This window comes from Conger conger, chromosome 1 (genome assembly GCF_963514075.1).
Source record: "Conger conger chromosome 1, fConCon1.1, whole genome shotgun sequence".
In the NCBI taxonomy this organism is placed as follows: domain Eukaryota; kingdom Metazoa; phylum Chordata; class Actinopteri; order Anguilliformes; family Congridae; genus Conger; species Conger conger.
The window spans coordinates 27,153,307-27,173,929 of NC_083760.1; the positions used below are offsets into that span (position 1 = coordinate 27,153,307).

The window sequence follows — 20,623 nt, forward strand, 5'->3', positions numbered from 1 at the left end:
TACATTGTGTGATCATAGGTAGGCTAAATAACTAGGTATTATTATGACCTAATACATGAAAATATTGCTTTTACTGAAGTGCCAACTATTTAAAGTTTTTATAATGCAAATTTCAGACCACAGGCGTGGTTATGGAGGTTATACCACTATCCGTCACGCATGTAGTTCGGCTGTCCTGTACGCACGAACTCCAAAGCCACTGCTTTGTTAATGTGTTACAAGCCCTATGTGTTACAAGCCCTATTCTGATCACTGCCTGGCGTGCCCGCTCGCAGCCTATTGCGCGCACCAGACTACACTTGCTGATTGACAGCAGTGTGCGCGCTTCCTCCTTTTATCCCACTGATACGCTCTATGTTTTATCCGCAAGAACAGAGGATCTCCCTCAGTTCTGCGAATGAGCTCGAGCTGTCATTCATCCACGCTGACGCTGCCAGGACGGGTCCAGTCATTCACTGGAGGAAGGGCACTTGAACGGGTAAGCGGAGGTCACCGGGAACAGCGTAGCCCGCCACTGGAGAGTGTCTACCGAAGCTTGCAGTGTTCGCACCGGTAACAGAACGCAGGCGAATCGCTGCAGATGTAAGCAAATCTATACTGTTGCATTATTCGCTTGCTTGTGTAGAACTGTCTGCAGATGCGGTCCTTATCGATGCTGGGACACTTGTCAGCCCTGAGCGGATTATTACTTGTGAACAGGGGAAATGGCGTTATCTCAAGCATGTTAAATTGCAATTAAGCATACGTGACTGATATAGCTTATCCACATTGCAAAGGTTGCTACACATATGGTCCTGCTCATATAGCGGTAGGGCAGCAAGCAGACCATTTTTTGGCCAATATTACTTAGCTTTTTGGTTAGGAAATGAACGTGTGTGCGATGTAGGCTACTGCAGTAACCTAAATTAAAGCATGTAGCTAGCTCCAGGTTTGGGCAACACTAGTGTCAACACTAACCAATCATAAATAAGCAGGTCTAGTGCTAGCTAGCATGGTAAAGTCATTTTCTGTATGTCAAAAGCTATGGCTAATGCTGGGCTAATATGTCTCAATAAAATAGTTTTTTATTTTTATTTTTTTCATTGGCAGATGTGTTGTACATTAAATATTGTAGATTTGCATTTGGTCGAAAAACCATTGTGCACACCATAACCATCTGACGGAACTAGTTCACCAGATCTTGTAAGGCTTGGGTTTGCTAAATGATTTAGTGTATTTGTCAGCGAACTAGCCAGCTATAGGCTAATGATTGCCAGGGAAATGTTGCTGTGCTTGTGCCATGTGCTTGCTAAATGCATTCGAGATACCTAAGCCGATTTTCGGACTGTATACTCACAAGTTTGTTTTATGGCATTGATTTGATCATAGATGTGGTTATTTGTCCAATGACAACGTAGTTTTCTATCCCGGTAAGGTAAGGCAGACAGATGTTGATGTAACGCGCGTGGTACTCTTAGATGCCCACGTCCCATTTTCATTATGATAAAATATCACTCATGACAGCTACACTACAGTATGTAGTTTCTCTTCATAGACGTGCACTGGAACAAAAGTAAAAGTCTTTGTATTTTCATAGCAATGTGAAAAATTTTCAGAATCATTGTTTTAAATTAAATAAATTATATATGTGAACATTAGAACGTTTAACTATAAAATAGATTTCAGGACACTTGGTACGTGCAAACGGTGCCTTTTTAGACAAAGCTGATCTTATTACATTGTTGGTAGCCTACAGTAAATATCCCGGGGTTTACAACATGGAACAATGGTTTTCTAGTTTTTATTTCTGTTGATTAATAAATATATTAGCCTACAGTACTAGCAACTAAGTCTGCTTTCTAGCCTAATTTCTGTGGCTTTTTGTTTAAAGTAAAGCCATGTCCGGTTCCATATAGGCTAGTTACTCTATAATTAATTTCAGTCTCACAGATTGAGAGATCTTAAAGGTATTTACACGTGCTATAGAAAGTATTACTTGGAGAAATTTTTGAAATTCTCACTTGAGATTTTCTCAGGAAACCTCATATTAATCCTTAGTGCCATTCAGTTGAGATTGACCTCCTCAGATGGGTTAATAAATGGTAGGACAGGGTCTATGGTGTCCTAAAATTGTGCTAAAGGAGCAGGGTTGCACAAGCCTGGTTGTTTGTTGTGGCAGAAGAATAATTAGCATTAGCCTACATTAGCGATTAGCACATTGGAGCAAATAGACATATGTAGTGTATGAATACGAGTAAAATAAATGTTGCGGTTAATGTGCAGGCAGTCTGGCAGGATAGGGCACAAATCTAATGACAAAAGTGGAAGTATACTTAGGCTGTATAGTCTAACTCAATTTGTGGCAATAAAGCTAACAACAGGAAACAGTGAAACATGAGCTGGGAGCAGTTTTATTGTTTGTTACTGGGTATTTTCCTAACTGTAAAATATGTAGCTTATAATTCACGATACAGAAAAAAAATCACTGGACATAATTGAGGATATAAGAATGTAATGTAAAAGCTTTTTCCGAGAACAAATAAACCAGTAGATAATGGGCCAATGTGCAGTAGTTTAAAAGATAAGTGATAATGACAGTTAATGTGCAAAACTATAGTGCTCTGAAAAACGTAATTTGTAATAATTCACACGTGGTTAAAGTGCACATTCTCCACTATTATTCAAGGGTTTCACTTTGGTTTCAGCATGTAGAAATTAGAGCACTTGCTCATGTATAGTCCCCACATTTCAGAGCACCATAATGTTTTCGACATATTAATGTTATGAAAATGAAAAGTGAAAGTTGTCATGTTTAGTACTGTATTGCATATCCTTTACATGCAGAGACTGCTTGAAGCCTGTGACCCATAGACACCACCAGGTACCGACTATCTTCTCTGGTGGTGCTGTGCCAGGCCTGTATTGCCGCCATCTTCAGCTCCTGCTTGTTTCAGGGGCTACCGTAGCTGCCTTAAGACCGCTTCAGCATAAGAAACACATACTCAATTGGATTCGTTTTGGGTGAATGACTTGGTCATTTTTGGCTTTGAAAAACATCCAATGAGTTTGGAGTCATTTGGTTGAACCTGAGCAGATACGATACTTCTGTACACTTAGAATTATGAGCAGTTACATAATCCATCCATCCATTATCTGAACCCGCTTATCCTGATCAGGGTCGCAGGGGGCTGGAGCCTATCCCAGCATACATTGGGCGAAAGGCAGGAATACACCCTGGACAGGTCGCCAGTCTATCGCAGGGCACACACACCATTCACTCACACACTCATACCTACGGGCAATTTAGACTCTCCAATCAGCCTAACGTGCATGTCTTTGGACTGTGGGAGGAAACCGGAGTACCCGGAGGAAACCCACGCAGACACGGGGAGAACATGCAAACTCCGCACAGAGAGGCCCCGGCCGACGGGGATTCGAACCCAGGACCTCCTTGCTGTGAGGCGGCAGTGCTACCCACTGCACCATCCGTGCCGCCAGTTACATAATCATAATCATAATCAGACAAGTGGGCAAGTACATGTGAGCCTGTAAATACCCAACCATAAATACCCACCACCATGTGCGAGTTCTTTGGAGTCTGGGCAGTTCCTTTTGACCTCCAAACTTTGCTCTTTTGGCAGATAGTGGGACATCATATTTGATCACCACACTATCAGTATGCAGTGGGAAGCGTACACAATTGATATTATGAGTTATTTTCTGTGCAAAATAAGGTGGGCAATCAAGTACAAAAATGAGATGTCAACACAGTTCCATTCCAGACATTTTCAGTGTCCATGTAAGTATTTGGACACTGATCTTTTGGTTCTGTACTCTGTACATCCCTTTTTATACATAGTCCGCCCATGTGAGTGAACCAAAAGCAATTGGACAGTTGGCTACTCAATCGCTTCTTATGGACTGCACTGTATGTCAGCACACAATACAATAAATACTTCCCACCTTTCAGGTTCTCCAAAAACAAAGCACATTTGATCTTCTGCCAAATAAGTGGAAAGTCATGTTGATATGTGAGATTATAACGGATAACGGATACTGTGATGTGAAATGACATGGGCAGGTCAACCTTGTTGTGTCGTAGCAACAGCCTTGCAGGAAAAGAAAGCTAAGTCAACAGATATAACCTGTCAGGCAGGGTTAAGGCTAAAACAGACTAGGCTCTAGTATGAATATCCAGGCGAAGTACAATAAACATAATGAAAGGAATGGTTAATATTATGTATTTGTCATGTATGTCCTTTATAGTATATTGAAGTCGAAAATTATATGAATAGTTCAATGGTTTCAGATATTTAGGTAAAAAGTGTTATATTTGACAAAGGGAACCTGAGTAAAACATTTTTTATTTCATTTGGTTAACAAGTTTAGATTCAAGGAACCAGTCTTGTTGCCCTTCTCTGTTCTTTTTCGAGCTTCAGTGCTGTACAATTTCCTCCGTATTTTGTGGCTGATTGTTCTATGTTGGACACATGGAAATGCAGATGATGTATCTTATATTGTGATGACCAGAGCTGGGCATAGATATCCGTGGTCTAATAGTGGGATTGTGTAGGCCTAGCATGAAAATAGCCTTGTCGTGCATATTGAGGATATCTGAGCGTTCTGTTTGGCTTTTTTTACTAGACCAAGCCTAATTAAAATGTGACAATTCTAATTTAGACTCTCTCATAAAATAGTCTTGTCTCACATTTGCATTGCCAAAAGGAGGAATTTTACATTTGGCTATATATCATTATCCAGGTGCCTACTCAATTCTGGATTCAATTATCATGATTCCCCTGTTCTGTTCTCTGAAAGCCTGAAATAAGCTTCAGTATGACCTTCTGAATGCATTGCCACAATGCAAAATGATCGATTGGGACAGTTTACAGGACATTAAGCATTTTGTGTGGTTCTGCGACAGCTCGTAATCAACACCGTCACTGAAAAGATCTATGATAGCGGCCTTGTCCATGTCCCTGTCCTTGTTTTTTTCCCCCTTGCCCTCTACAGAAATGTACTAAGCAGGCAGGACTTTTCATAGTGTCACAGTAAAAACCGACGTTTTTTTTCCACGTTTTCAACTGTGAGGTTGAAGATCTTGTTAGATGTAACAACAATTTCAGTGGGAAGCAGAATTTCTTCAAAGAGCCTGAACTACCTCATACTGTATCTCTTTGTAAATAATTGTTCCTTCATGAAGACATACACAACTATATTGTTTTTTTGTTTTTTTTGTTTTTAGCCGGGTATTATAATTGAAGAAAAATTTGTGTCAACAACTATAAACTACAGAACATACAACATATGGCATATAGCTAAAAAGCTGAGATGAGACCACATGATGTTCAAGCCTGAGAGTGAGAGAGCTGTGATAATCTGTCCTCTCTGGGATTAAGGTGAGCAGTATTAATGCGCTTCACAGTTGAAAGGCGTGGAAGTGACAGGTCACTGATTATAATCTTCTGCAGAAATTGTTCCCCGCTCTTTTGTGTATCTCAGTCTGTCAGAGAGGATCTCTGTATGATTAACGCACAGGGATTCTAATTAAAATGGGAGCTCTGCCAGTAAAAAGTCTCTTGAGGTCAAAATGTGGAGAAACTGGCAACATTTCTATACCCTGAAGTTGAACATGTCTGTGTATGAGAATAAAGGCTAGTATTTGTTTTATTTTTAGCCCTTACACCATACATATGTCTAGTACCTGTCTGAAGTATCCTTGTTGCAAAGCATTGACACAGTGTACTCAATCAGTGGCACAGAATCTGAGCTAAAAAATGCTTCTATCTCATCTACATTGTGCTCCTAAAAATATTTTAATTGAATTGCCTCTTCAGAAATTTGCTAATTGGTGATCAGAGTTACTGCAGTGATTGCATTGGTTGATTTATAGAGAACTTTGATTCTTTATTGATTCTACTGGTTAATGTACAATGAAATGTAATTGCTTATTGATTTTAGTGGTTGTTGTATAATGAACTTTGAGGTCATTCAGGGCATGATTGAACCTGGTTAGCGTGCACAGGGCTAATCATGACTAATGCACACAAATATTAAAATGAACCCATTATTAAGGTCTAGTGGTGAATAGTGTGATCTGTGTAGTAGACTAGATGATGGGTTGTACTGTACAATGAATATTCCATGAATATTTCACATTAATTTGCAGCATAAATAATTACGTTTTTTTTCCATGTTATGATCTCTGTCAACATCTCTTAGCTGTACTGTAACTCTGTCTCCAGCAGTTTATTTCCTTCACCGAATTTAATTGACTTCCTGATTCATACACTCAGTAAGCACTTTATTAAGTATTTATTAGAGTTATTTTTTTGACTTATTAAGTCTTCTGCTGCAGTAGCCTATCCACTTTAAGGTTTGACGCGTTGTGTGTTCAGAGATACTCTTCTGCATACCACTGTTGTAATGTGTGGTTATTTGCATTACTGTCACCTTCCTGTAACCTTTGGCCAGTACTTAGAAGCTGTTCCTAACAAAGTGTTCAGTAAGTGTATGATTTCTGTTCAGCTGAAAATGGAAATAAATCTTAGATAAATAAAATGCTTCTCATCCAATCTGCAGAGCACAGGCAATAATGAAAGCTTCATAAAAGTTCCAGGTTTCATAAAAAGAGGCATTTTTATGAAATGCTCATGTTATTTTTGTTCAGTCAAGTCAGATGTGAAACATTACAGAGCTGAAATATGCAGCCTGCACTATTGTAACAGCGATGCTTTTTTTCTGTGGGAAAGTGTTGTGGTCTTACCCTGTTGTATACGTACGTCTTCTTGAAAAGATCAAAGAGCTGGATCTACAGTGTTATGTGAAGAAGCCCCGGAAAATAATATGAATACGTCTCTGTAGGAATATGGCACTGTCTCACTTAGCCGTTGGGAGTGAATGCAGCTTGTTCTTGTGCTGGAGTACAGCACAAAAAGAGCAGAAAAATTCACCACTGTCCAAATACTTATGGACTAAAGTGCTAAAGCAGACTAACAAGTTCCCAGCTGAATGGACAAAGTGATTTTTGTTTTTTTAAATATGTCCCTGACTTTCTGAAGTCTGAAATTAGTCTGAAATTAGATATGGATCATTGGGGCTTTGTATTATGATATCATGGTGGGTCAAGTGGCTCCACCACTTGCAGCCCAAACCAATCCATAATCGACAGCAATATATTTGTACATGTTTTGCTTGGAAATGTGCTCATTTGTACCCAAAGAGAACATTACTGTACTTTCAGGGTACATTTGGAAAATCTGTTCCTTGATAAACAAAAATGTACCTCCACTGTCACTTTATTTCTGAGAGTGACGGAATTACGAATGAAACTCAGGTGAACTGTGGGAGAGAGCTAGGTTGATTATATTGCCACTGGGAAAGCACTGATGTTTGTATGTAAAAGTTCCTATCTCCTCCAGGGCAGGGTCCTCACTAGTATACTGAATATTGATATTTATTTGGCACAGAGCAAGTGTCGAAGCCCAACCCTGATTAATGCCGCCAGGAGTAGGTTAAGTGGGGGTATGGATATCCCATTCAGACAGTTACATTACAATGGAGACAGATGTTATGGAACTATTTGTCAGTTTAACTCACATACTGTATATGCAAATTGCTTAGGTACTGTATAACAGTCTCAGATGCATAATTCTGCAGTGCTTGTTTTGACAATCAGTTTGTCATATTTATGAGCTATGAGAATAACATGGAAAAAGACAGCACTCTCAATAGGAATAGACTTGTTTAAATAGTGCATGGATGGACTCTGACGTTCAGTCTTTCTCAATGTGTATTTCAGAAAAAACATTGTTAAAGAATCACGGTCAATTTCAGTTCATTTATTGGTTGCAAGGTTAAGCATCTGCAGCAATAAATAAATATATAAAAGCGATAAATACAGCGATAAATACAGTAAATCACTTAAGTTCAGCAATGAAAATAAATAACGTCAACTGTCTATACATCAGCAAGTCACAGTTCTGAAATAAAGGACATTATTACAGCATTGACAGAACTATACTGCAGAGTCCTTTCATATGTATGTTGTATTTTGACTGTGGATTTTGGTACCTGGTTAACCAGTGCATGATTTTAGAGTGTGTCATAAAAGGAAGTAACTGATTTCTTCCCATCTCCTGGTTCTAAATGTACTCTATGTATGACAGGGGTGTCACACCACTGCCACGTTGTCTACAGTTTGTTTTTGGTTTCCTTTCAACAAAAATAAAATGTAGGCCTTGACGCAATGTTGATGCATAATACATAACACATGTTTGCTGAACTTTTTATATTTTATATAAAATATTTGGCACTGCAGAAGTATATTTAGGGAACTGGCAATTTTCTCCCTAATTTGCATCCTCTCCAGTTGAGTGTAAGCTGTTTAGCGTAGTAAGCTGTTTAGTCAGCCGTTGCTCCTGGTCATGCAGCAGTCCACCAGCTGAACTGCACAGATGCTATGCTGGCAGACAGCAGGACTGCCTCAGCTGCCACTGGCCAACAGAAGGCATCCATTCAGAGGACATGTTGTTCAGTGGTGAAGTGGGGAATACCCTGCTGACTGAAACTGTCTGACCAATGGGACAGCAGTGCTCTTCAAAGGGACAGGATGCTTGTGAAGCCCTCTTTTTTGCCTTTCCATATAAAACCACCCATTCTGTTGATGGCGAGAGCCCATCCGGCCACTGTGATCTGACATGCTGTCCGTTACTGAGCATACCCTGCTAAAAAAAAGCAGCTCAAGCTAGGTTTTGAAACAGCTGGTAGCTGGTTGACCAGTTCAGACATGGTTGAGGTGGTTGACCAGTTCAGACCAGCTCCCAGCTTGACATGTTTTGACCAGCTACCAGTTCAGACAAGCTACCAGCACTAGCTGGTTGACCAGCCCATACCCAGCTTGATCGCTTATTATGACCAGGTTGACCGGCTCAATTTTCAAGCTGGTCAAGTTGGCATATCTGGATTTTACAGCAGGGTAATCACACAGCTTGCATTGTCTGATCATGATGATACATCTGCTTACTATGGCACTATGATCTCAATGGGCTCAACCACTACTAATGACAGCAATTTTGTGCCAGAATGGTTAACACACATCAACATAGCTAGAAAAGGAGAAGGATGAACAGTAAAAGAGAGCTGAGTTGATTACATCACCAATAAACCATAAATATTTGTATGAAAACGTTGCATTATCCTCAAGTGCAGTGTCCCCACCACTACGTATTGTATATTTATATTTTATTTGATACATAGGGAAGACAAGCAAAGCTAGTTTTTCCAGGTCTCCCATCCGATTATTGACGCCCAACCCTGCTCAATGCTGCCAGGAGCAGGATATCCCAGTCAGATGGAAACAGTTACAATTAAATAGTCACAGTTGTTTTGGATATATTTGCCAGTTTAACGTACATATTGTAATGCAGATCATTCAGGTATAACAGTCTCAGATGCATAATTCATGAAGTGCTTGTTTTGACATAATCAGTTTCTCATATTTATTGTAGGGCGGCATGGATGGTGCAGTGGGTAGCACTGCCGCCTCACAGCAAGGAGGCCCTGGGTTTGAATCCCCGTCGGCCGGGGCCTCTCTGTGCGGAGTTTGCATGTTCTCCCCGTGTCTGCGTGGGTTTCCTCCGGGTACTCCGGTTTCCTCCCACAGTCCAAAGACATGCAGGTTAGGCTGATTGGAGAGTCTAAATTGCCCATAGGTATGAGTGTGTGAGTGAATGGTGTGTGTGCCCTGCAATGGACTGGCGACCTGTCCAGGGTGTATTCCTGCGTTTCGCCCAATGTATGCTGGGATAGGCTCCAGCCCCCCTGTGACCCTGTTCAGGATAAGCGGGTTAAGATAATGGATGGATGGATGGATATTTACTGTACGTGATATATGAAAAGGTTAAGTTTGAAATGAAAGAAATGCTATGCATAAATAACCAAGTCATAGTTCTGAAATAAAGGAAATGGGTGGTGAGTAGCATTGAAATAAAGGCTTCAGTTTGGCAGAACTATATATTCACAGATGCATATGATCCATCCATGCACACATTGTGGTATTGTAACTGTTTGTGGTTTTAGATTCCTGGATAACCAGAGGTTAATTTTAGAATATGTCATGTGGTAAAAGGAAGTAACAGCTTTCTCTCCAGCTACTGCTTCTATGGGTACTCTGTGTATGACAGGCTGTCCGCTGCAGTCCCAGTGGACCACATTTTCTGCAGGTTTTTGTTGTTTTCTTTCATAATCCAATGTAGGCCTTGATAAGATAAGGTGTGGTCTCTCCAGTCAATCCTTGACTTATTTTAAGAAGTGTGTAAACACGCTAAAAACTAGCAGATGCTCTGTCTCCATGTATTGAATCTGACACCCTGATATAAGTCCATGCTTTCTTTTACATACTGCGTACAGTATGCTATTTCGCACATTTAAAGAATTGCAGAGAACTTCCCTGTATGTTTGCTAAAGTCGTGGTCTAGGTCAGAGTCTTATGGTAAATTTCACAGTTCACCTTGAGCACACAGATGAAGTAGCCATACTTTTTCAAATATTAATGCAAGGCGGATGCTTAATACATGTTTGCTGAACTATTAATATTGTATATTTGGCTCTGTGTAACTTAATTAGCTAATGGCTCAATGTTATTTCATTCAAATGCAAAACTATGCGGTCGGTTTGCTGGGGCGCCACCTGTGAGTTTAACTTGTATGGGTGTAAATGATTCAGGTACAACAGGTCTCAGTTGCATTATTTATGCCCTGCTTGTTCTGGCATTTTATCAAGTGAGTGAAGCCTTGCATCTGCTGTGTTTTATCAGGGCGTAGATTTCATTTGCTCCTCTTTTTAGTAGAGCTAAACTTTGTCTTTCACCATCAAATTAGATAAGACTGTTTCTTTTCCTAAAACGCTGGAATCCACAGCAACTAACCGGATTTTAATGAAGTATTCTTCAACATGTTCCATCATGTCTCCTCTGAGTCACGCAGGGTAATGAAACATAAACAATGTGTGTGTCCCACCCCACCCCTCTATGTTAAACAGCTTGGTGTTGAAGATGAGCTAGCTGTCTTTTTGGAACGTTAGACAGTTGAAAACAGAAAGTGTTAGTGCTGTGCCTCAGTGCTGAATGAGATCAGACATGTACATCCAGCACCCACTTGTCTCTCAATGAATGTTCCCCCTTCAGCACTGTACTGTAGTTATAAGAGTAGCAGCAAAGATTTTCTGGTCAACATAAACCAGTTTCTATATGGTCTCATTTGTCAGTATGAATATGACATGGATTCATCAACATTTGTCCCTAACTTTGATTTAATGCAATCTACTTGGTTTTAATTATGAACATGGCTTGGCGGTTAACTTTGTGGGATTTTATTTCAAGCATATCAACACTGTACCTGACTGCTTTGGAGTTACTTGAAGAGTATTTTCTTGACTATGAACCCCAAATGCCCTGATACTAGCCATTCTGAAGCAGCAAAGTCTGTATCTAATATTCATAATTGTGCAATTGGCACTATCTGTGCCAGTTAAAAACATGAATGCTATTAAAAAACATTCTCCCGAAAGTGAATAATCCATTTTGCTTTAGTCCCTCTTACAGGAATCTGAAAAATCATAATCAGAATCTGCATAATCATAACACAAAATTAAAAGTAATTTAATTTTAATGGTGCACAATCTCTTTAAATTGGCTGTAGATTGTTTCCCTCAAAGGAAAGATATTATAAGCAGACATAAAGGAATCAATTCAGTCTGAGATTGTAGGCCCTCAGATCTTCCTGTCTAGTAGCGGACCTGCTTATGGATAAATAAACTGACAGGCAGATTACCAAGGGGAATGCAATACCCTCCAGGCAGAGGGAAGACATAGATTATCCCATGATCCTTAGCTAGAGCTGCATGTATTTCTGTTTATCATGAAAGTAGCCTATTGCCTAACTTGGGTGAAATGCATTGCAGAATTGCCAGAAATGTTTTTCATTGTAGACTTTTCCATTCCTCTCTCTCAGTGCACGAGGTTACCACCATGGCCAAAGCCTATGTGTTCAACTGGCAGAAATGCATCCCACAGTTTATGCAGGAGGGGGCTTCTTTTGACAGATATGAAGAGGTAAGACCGTGTTCTAATGTGTGAGTGGTGTGTATGTTAAAGTCTTAGTAAGTGCCTTGTTTTGTTTTTTGCTTGTGTGCTCTCAGTTTATGAGTCAAATGACTTTCATTGGACCAGTTATCCTTACAACTGACAGCATCACATCATAGCTATGCTAACACAGAACATGGGCTGCTTATTTGTAACAACATCATAGCTATGCTAACACAGAACATGGGCTGCTTATTTGTAACAACATCATAGCTTTGCTAACAGAGCATTTACTTGTCACATTACAGATCTGTTGAGTCAGTCTGAGTCAGATACTATAGTTCTGCGTCACATTTATTACACTGTCCTCTCTGTACTCTCATAGTTAGGGGTATTCTGTAAGTGTTGTAATGCAGCAAAATTGTGATAGTTTTTGAGAGGGGACTGATCTCACTGGCTGGCTGGCAAGTGCCACTCTAGCTGCAACAAAGTCACTTTTTCACTTAGAGAGCTCCTGAGTTTTTCTGTTTTCATATTTCTGGAAACAGGAATAAATATAAATAGAATTTAGGAAAATGTGTTATGTTGATAATGACAAAAAATATTAGATAACCAAATTCATGATTTTACATCTCACTAATATCTTGCTATGCAGGTAATCTGGGCTATGCGTATTTAAAAAAGTAATGAATGTGTGCACCATCTTCCTCCCACCCCTGGTTTAACCGTTTTACTTTAAACACGGTTAACTGTGTACTTTATGCAAATTGTGTTCCTGGCACAGCCCTAGACAGTACCACTGTCTCTGAGCATTCTGTTTGCAGGATCCCTTTGTCTTTGAGCCAAAGTGTTTCGTCAGAGTGGACGAGTTTGGGTTCTTTCTGTCATGGAAAAGCGAAGGGAAGGTAAGACTCCTCCTCACCTCCAGGCATTTCCCAGTTGCACATTTGCAGTTTGCATGTGATGGTGCAAAAGGCACAAACATGTTGTTTTGTCGAACATTCAAAATTTGCTTACAGCACATCCAGTAGCATTACTCTGGTGCTGCGGCCGTATTTAATAACCTTTTGTTTGGATATTTCACCCTCCAGACATCAGGAGCATTTGCAATATACAATATACTTATAGTAACCTTCAAAATGATTCACCCTTTTGTGAAAAGAGGAGCAGAGAAGAGCCTGTGTGAAATAAACAATATAGGTAGAGCTACAGAATATTGTATGCTCAAAATTGGAAGAGTATTATCCCTAATATATTTTTCATAAAATCTGCATTAAAATCTTAAATATGTTCATGCATATGTATACCTGGAACAAAGACGCTAAAACAGGGTGGATATTATTTCAGTAAAGCAAATTAAGTATTCCATCTGATTTACTAAATCAAGCATTAATTGCGACTCCCTTCTTTGCGTGGGAATTTTTAGAACTCCTGAAAGCAGGCGGTATTCTTTATGTGCCAATATAGCCTATAGCCCAAATGAATTATTCCAGGGGAAGGGTGCTCCTGTAGGCTTCTTCTAATGTATTTTCAGATATAATCACCTTCAAAGTTATTTTTGGAAGGACGCTAGACTTCTATTAAAGTCAGCTAGCAGTATAAAAATTCAGAATTTAAACAACTCTTCTGCATATGCATTCATTAGAGTACAATGAATTGTGAATCCAGTTTTACCTTCTCCTGTTACAAGTTACATGTATGTATTAATAGTATTTCCTTAGTTGGACCACCGTGATTTATATTATAAGAATTACTTTTGTATGCGATTTCACTCCCAAGTTTTCCCTCTCCATTGCCGTTGTAATCCTATACTGTAATATGGCGTGAAGCAGCTACACCCCGTTTGCCATTTGGCTACCTACCTACAGTACATTTCCTGATCTGCAATTTATTTTCTTGTGGTAGCTCTATACCCATTTCTCAGCATCTTGTAATCTGGACAAGTATACCTGCCATATTTCTGATGTTTTATGGGTGTTTTCTACTGCAAAATTGAATGTAATGCTGTGCAATCACTTGTCCAATCTGTGTTACTTTAGGAAGGCCAGGTTGTAGAGTGCTCCCTCATCAACTCCATCCGCAGTGCTGTTCTACCCAAGGTAAGATCTCTCAAAATGGATCCTAATGTCAGAGGTAGTGTTCACTCAGATAACCTTCACACTTACAGTTAGTGCTCACCCAGGTAACACTGATATTCACATGTAGTTCTCACTCAGGTAACCCTCACATTCACAGGTAGTGCTCACTCAGTTAACCCTCACATTCACAGTTAGTTCTCACTCAAGTAACCCTCACACTCACAGATAGAGTTCTCTCATGTAACCCTCACACACAGATAGTGCTTCAAATAATATATCTAGCAGTTAGATAAGAGAAAATATATGGATAAGATGGGCTGTCGCATGCCTCATGTGGTAACCCTATGGGGAGACATGGAGTTGGTGGTTACGTCGCCCAACGCACAGGAGGGTTCAGTTGGTTTGGGGTCCACGTTGTGTCACCCTCTAGCTCCAACTGGTTGATTGGGCACCGATGGACTGCATGTTAAAGCTGCATATGAATTTTAGTTTATTATACCCATTGAGATGTTTTTTGCAGTCTCACACTCACAGGTAATCCTCATAGAGGTAACCCTAGCATCCGTTGGTTGTCCTCAGAGAAAGACCTCACAGGTAAAAGCTCTGCATGAAAGAATGCCTGAGCCTGGTCTCTTACCCTCTTGTTCCTGAAGGACCCGAAGTTCCTGACGTGCCTGGAGGCTCCAGGACAAGCTGAGAGTGACTTGGAGAACAGAATCATCTGCATCTGCAGTGGAACTGACCTGGTCAACCTGAACTTCCTGTACCTACTGGCAGACAGCAGCCACACTGCCAAGGTACATGCCCACTTATTACAGCACTGGGTGGGAACAGGAAGTGAGTCTTCAATCCAGTATCAATGTATTGAACTGAATGTAAACAGGAAGTGAGCAATCACTCTGCTGTGCAGAATAGGAACAGGATTCAGGAGTCCAAGTCAAAGTTCACAATTTGCTGTGTGGAAGGGTTGATAAAATGCTGAGGGCAGCCAGTTATCTATTTTAAACCCTGTCTAAACCAAAAGTAAACTCTCTGTTTGAATGATAGCTGTTAACTGATTAGTTAGCTATACTTGCTTGAGTGGTTCATAACCGGAGCATTGATTACATTTACTTTTACTTTAATAACTAACAACCTGTAACAATTTGTTACAGGTCTTAAGTTAGCTTTCTACTGCTAGCTGTTCACACCCACAGTGTATAGCTAACTATCCATCCATCCATCCATTATCTGAACCCGCTTATCCTGATCAGGGTAGCAGGGGGGCTGGAGCCTATCCCAGCATACATTGGGCGAAAGGCAGGAATACACCCTGGACAGGTCGGCAGTCCATCGCAGGGCACACGCACCATTCACTCACGCACGCACTCACGCACTCACGCACTCACGCACTCACACCTACGGGCAATTTAGACTCTCCAATCAGCCTAACCTGCATGTCTTTGGACTGTGGGAGGAAACCGGAGTACCCGGAGGAAACCCACACAGACACGGGGAGAACATGCAAACTCCGCACAGAGAGGCCCCGGCCGACGGGGATTCGAACCCAGGACCTCCTTGCTGTGAGGCGGCAGTGCTACCCACTGCACCATCCGTGCCGCCTGTATAGCTAACTAGCAAAATTAAATTTGTATGTCAGCAAAATCCCCAGCTGCATTTTTTATAAGTGAAGATCACCATCTGTATCATTACAACAAATGATATGTTAACGATAGATGACCTGAGCTAATGTATAACTGTATCAGACCTATTAAAGGAGTAACATGGTGGTTAAATGTGACACTTGCCACTTGTCTTTAGGCAACAACAAAACAAATGTGCATTTTTTCTAAATTATTTGGTCGTTTAAATGTATTTTAAAAATGTTTAAGCCTAAATTTCCCACTATAAAAGTTCACCCAAACTGTATGGGTGTGGTAATGAGAACTATCAATTAGCTATGATTTCCACACATTGTTTGTTACCATAGCTACCTCCATGATACTCATCATGAGAGACTGATTTTTCACAATCTAGCTAACTTAGGATATCAACTATCAATAGCTAAGGTAGGGACTTATACAATTATAATTTTTGCTGGTTATCTGGCCAAGTTAAGATAAAACCACAACTATAACATCCTTATGAAAGCAAACTAGCTAGCTAACGTATACCGATAACGATAACATCACCATACGTTAGCTAGCTAGCTAAATTAATAGAACCAAACATAGTCTAATAGTTCTTAAAAGCCACTCTAATTTAACTGAGCCTAACCTTATTCAAATATCTACATTGTCTTGCCTGGAAGCCAACAATGGGTCACAAGTTATAGTGGAGGGATAAGGGGAGTGGTTGTCCTCATGTGATGCACCACGAGGAGAACACTTTCAAACGTTTGAAAATAGGACGATACATTTTAAATGCTTACTTCTCAAAACTAAAGAACATACATAATTGAATACTTTCATCATGTTTTTTCAATGCCCTCTCTTGCAAATTGCATATAAAAACCTAGAAAGCGTGACCAACCACCGGGTAGTGAGCACTACTTGTTTTAAGAAATTAAATGACTTTGTAGTACTAGCATTACTTTGAAATAAGGCCTGTTTAGTTTCTGTGGGTGAAAAGTTATGAAAGTTCATAATTTGGCAAGCAGATATATATTTGAATTGTATTGTACAGGATTTGCAGATAGAATTAATCTCTCTGCCCTATAGAGGTAGTGTCTCCTCCACGTGCGTCAGCAAGACAGTAACTCCAAGTTGTGTACATTCTCTTTTCCCAGGTATTTAGTTAAAACCAAAAATAATGAAATGTTTTAGTGTTTCTGACATTTCTCAGTCTGGCAATGTGAAATTATGGGAGCTGAGGATAAACAGTATCAGGGTGCCCCGTCTAGAGGAGACTAGGTGACTGGCCTGTCTGATTGGCTGGAGGCCCCAATGTCAGCTGCACCCATCGTCTGTTCCCCTGGCATGTGCACAGGTCCCGCTCTATCCTTTGAGTCGTCTCTGAGGAAAGAAAAGGAGTCAAGTCTTAGATGATTTCAGAGGTTCTTCTCTTCAAAATGAAATGTGCTCTCCTGTGGTCTGTTGAGTAGAAGAACAGTATCTCAACTGAACACTGGGACAGACAGACTCTTGCTGGATATGATAAGGAGTCAAACTTCCTGCAGATAGAATACAGTGGAGAAGGAACTGTGTTATGTTCCTATACAGCTTGGTATGACTGATACCAACACTGCACTTTAAGGAACTTCAGTTTTTGCTAGTTTCTCATGTGAATTCCTCATCATTTTCTCTTGCAAGCCAAAATGTTTCCATTAATCTTTTACGGCACAGAGAAGACCCATACAAAAACAGGTTTGCCAAGAGAGCACAGTGGTCCTGAAATAAATCCAGAAATATTATGTGTCTGTTCTGTGCTCATACAATACCAAAGAACAATAGCCGGGAATAGGCCTGTCCTCTCTGTTCTCTTGAATATGCAATTAGTATTCAAGAGAACAAGACTGTATGCATGCAGCTACAGATTTTAGATGCAAGTATTTTAACCTGTTCAGTTCATACCTGGCTTTTGATTGTTTATAACATTGGAGGGCACATTGTAAATCGCTAAGAATACTTAATTAGTGTTGGTCTCTGTGGAAATGGTGCCTGTATTGTGCTGTTTGCATTGCACTCTCAAGTGTTTTATTTCCTCCTGGTTATCAGCAATGGACGGAGGGCCTCAGGTCCTTGATTCACAACTTCAGAGCAAACAACGTGTGTCCAATGACCTGCCTGAATAAACAGTAAGTACTGGAGCGGGCCAATTAGTTTCAACTGTAATGTGTTTGCACAGCAATTTAGAAAATAGTAACAAGAGAAAGTGCCCATAGAAAGCCAATGTACAGTCATAAATACAGTACAAGTTTGAGGCTGAATGACACCCCCAAGCAGATGCTATAGTAACTCTTATAAAAGTGTGTTGGAGGCATAATGTTTATATGTCAGATTTATAGCTTTTTACCATAACATGTTACCATAGCACAAAAACTATAGTGTGAATATATCACTCATATGTTACTGTTCTTCTTTGCAGTTGGATCAAGCTGTCATTTTTGACCAATGTGAATGGAAAGATTCCTGTCCGAAGGTAGGAGTGCTGACTTCTGTTCCTTTACGGTTAGGTGCAGTAGAATAAAGTAAGACCACAGATGTATGCATTTGTATGAGGCTTCCTGACTTGATGTAGATCCCCAGCTCTCAGTTCAGTCGTGAGGAACACTGTCTAGATCCAGTCTGGTTGGAACACAAGATCTGGTCCCAACCATGAGACTAATGACCATTAGCCTTTGCCGGTGGACTACTGAATGAACAAAATAGTGTCAGGGGGCTTTTTGGAGGATATGTGCCGTAGTGTATACCTTCTTGGATTGATGGGGGCATATTGCAGTATTGAGGATGATTTTAGGAGTTTTAGGATTTCAAAATTAGGATAAAGTGAATTGTTCCCAAAAAGAGGAAGAAATATGACTTATTTTGGCTTGCTACTATAATAAAATTATTTGGCTCTCAAGGTCGCTGATGAGAATCAGAATGAGACAGATTAGCTGACAAGTTCATTTGTGACCACTGTCAGCATATTGCAATTATGCTGTGTGGAGACATTATGTGGCACTGAGTTTGCAATTAGAACCTCAAAAGTGCTAAACCCAGGGAACAGTGTTAATGATGTTTTAATGTAATGTTGATGGGAGGTTAATGTGCAGTAATAAACAGTCTTCTACTCCCTCGTAGCATAACCAGGACATTTGCCTCTGGAAAAACAGAAAAGGGGATCTTCCAGGCACTCAAGGACCTGGGCCTGCCCAGTGGGAAGGTGAGCATCCCTGCACGTCTGTCTCTCTGTCTCTCCATTGGTCTTTCTGTGTGATCCTGATGACCCTGTCTGTGTGACCCTCTCTATCTGACCCTGATATAAACAGTGTTTTGATAAACTGAAGAATACCAGGGCAAATAGCTGTCTCAGAGTACAAAATTTTTCATTGCCTGGCCCTGGTTGCAGAACGATGAAATTGAGCACGCCGTCTTCACCTTTGACAAGTTTTACGCCCTCACCCAGAAGATCTGCCCGCGGACCGACATCGAGGAGCTTTTCCGGAAACTGTGAGCCCGGAATCCCGTCTGATACACGCAGTCCGCTTTCATACAGGGTCAAATACCTCATTGTTGTGGATTCAAATACTTTTCTGTGCTCGAAAGATCATGCCTGGTGCAATTGAGCCAACCAAGAGGATCAGAAGGCTGGGCTTGCACTTTTCGAGGGTATTTCATAGGCTCCAGTACACCGGACAAGCTCAGTAGAAAGTGTAGAAAAGTACTTGAATCCAGAACAATTAACGTATTTGACCTGTCTGACACACAGCGATCCTTTTTAAGGCACAATGCCGTCTGAAGCACATCGATCAGTATTCAGCACACAGACACACCGTACAGGCAGCCCGTGCTCCCTGCTCTTTTGTGACGGTTGTGACATTTATTGGCAGAGCTACTGAATAGGCAAGAACACCTTGTGCTGGTATTGCACTGCTTGCTCAGAGCTGCTTTGTGTATGGAGATGTGATTTCCTCCAGTCAGTTATAAATCATTCTCAGCACAAAGCGCTAGGTGAACTCAGCCAAGTGCATCAGGCTTATATTACATTTACATTTAGTTATTATTGCTAACAGCTTTTGGTAAATTGAATTAAAGGCCAGATGTTTAGCATAAAAATGTCCCTGTACTTTACTGCCGCTAAGTACAATTTTCCATTTTTTTAAAAGTGTAACTTTCTCTGCATTCATTTGTCTTTTTCAGAAACGGTGACAAAAGTGATTATTTAAATGTAGACCAGTTAGTCAGCTTTCTGAACGACGTAAGTTGGTTTTTTGGCCATTGACTTTCCTCATGTTTGTGTCTGAGCTGTGCTTATACAAACAACCCACAGCTAACCCCACCCCCCCACCCCCACTTGTGCCCTAACCCCCATACATCATTTGTAACCATGACAACTCCAGGAGGGCAGGACATTTACTGCTTTGTGTGCTGTGGAGCTTGGTGTTCTATTTGTCAGCTTGACTCTGTTTGGCTGGATTTATGTGTGTGGGACAGGCAATGTTTGCAATCATGTGCAATGATAAAATTCTTTTTTATTATTTTGCACTTTCTGTTTTCCTGTTGCTCCTACTGTCATGAGAACTTTAGCTCCTGTTTTATATCTTCCTGCTTTGTGGCTTATTTCGTGTTCAGTCAGTTTTAAGCCTTGGTTTTGCAAAGGGGTGTGGTGTGGTCACTGTGAAAGTTGTCTATGTTCTTTGGCAGAACCAACGGGATCCTCGTTTGAATGAGATCCTGTTTCCATTTTATGATCCGAAACGAGCTCGGCGGATCATAGAGATGTATGAGCTGGACCCAGAACTCAGGCATAAAGGTAACAAAACATAGCTTGTTTCAAAACATAACTTGAACCATGTCAAGCT

The 20,623-nt window shown here is 40.5% G+C and overlaps 1 protein-coding gene across 6 annotated transcripts in view; it reads left to right on the forward strand.

The window, feature by feature from the left end:
• The first annotated feature begins 294 nt into the window (after nucleotides 1-294).
• The window catches only part of plcb4a (phospholipase C, beta 4a), a 42,669-nt gene continuing 22,340 nt past the window's right edge, over nucleotides 295-20,623 (forward strand). For 2 of the 6 annotated variants that reach the window (XM_061254545.1, XM_061254552.1), the window contains exons 1-11: nucleotides 303-478; nucleotides 11,991-12,091; nucleotides 12,886-12,966; nucleotides 14,101-14,160; nucleotides 14,793-14,936; nucleotides 17,835-17,914; nucleotides 18,205-18,258; nucleotides 18,903-18,984; nucleotides 19,171-19,271; nucleotides 19,962-20,019; nucleotides 20,466-20,574. In XM_061254545.1, the coding sequence (XP_061110529.1) occupies nucleotides 12,008-12,091; nucleotides 12,886-12,966; nucleotides 14,101-14,160; nucleotides 14,793-14,936; nucleotides 17,835-17,914; nucleotides 18,205-18,258; nucleotides 18,903-18,984; nucleotides 19,171-19,271; nucleotides 19,962-20,019; nucleotides 20,466-20,574 (853 nt within the window). In that variant the 5' untranslated portion in view covers nucleotides 303-478; nucleotides 11,991-12,007. Of the gene's footprint in view, nucleotides 583-11,990; nucleotides 12,092-12,885; nucleotides 12,967-14,100; nucleotides 14,161-14,792; nucleotides 14,937-17,834; nucleotides 17,915-18,204; nucleotides 18,259-18,902; nucleotides 18,985-19,170; nucleotides 19,272-19,961; nucleotides 20,020-20,465; nucleotides 20,575-20,623 lie in introns of all 6 variants that reach the window. The other 4 variants (XM_061254568.1, XM_061254562.1, XM_061254527.1 and 1 more) reach the window with 4 other exon arrangements.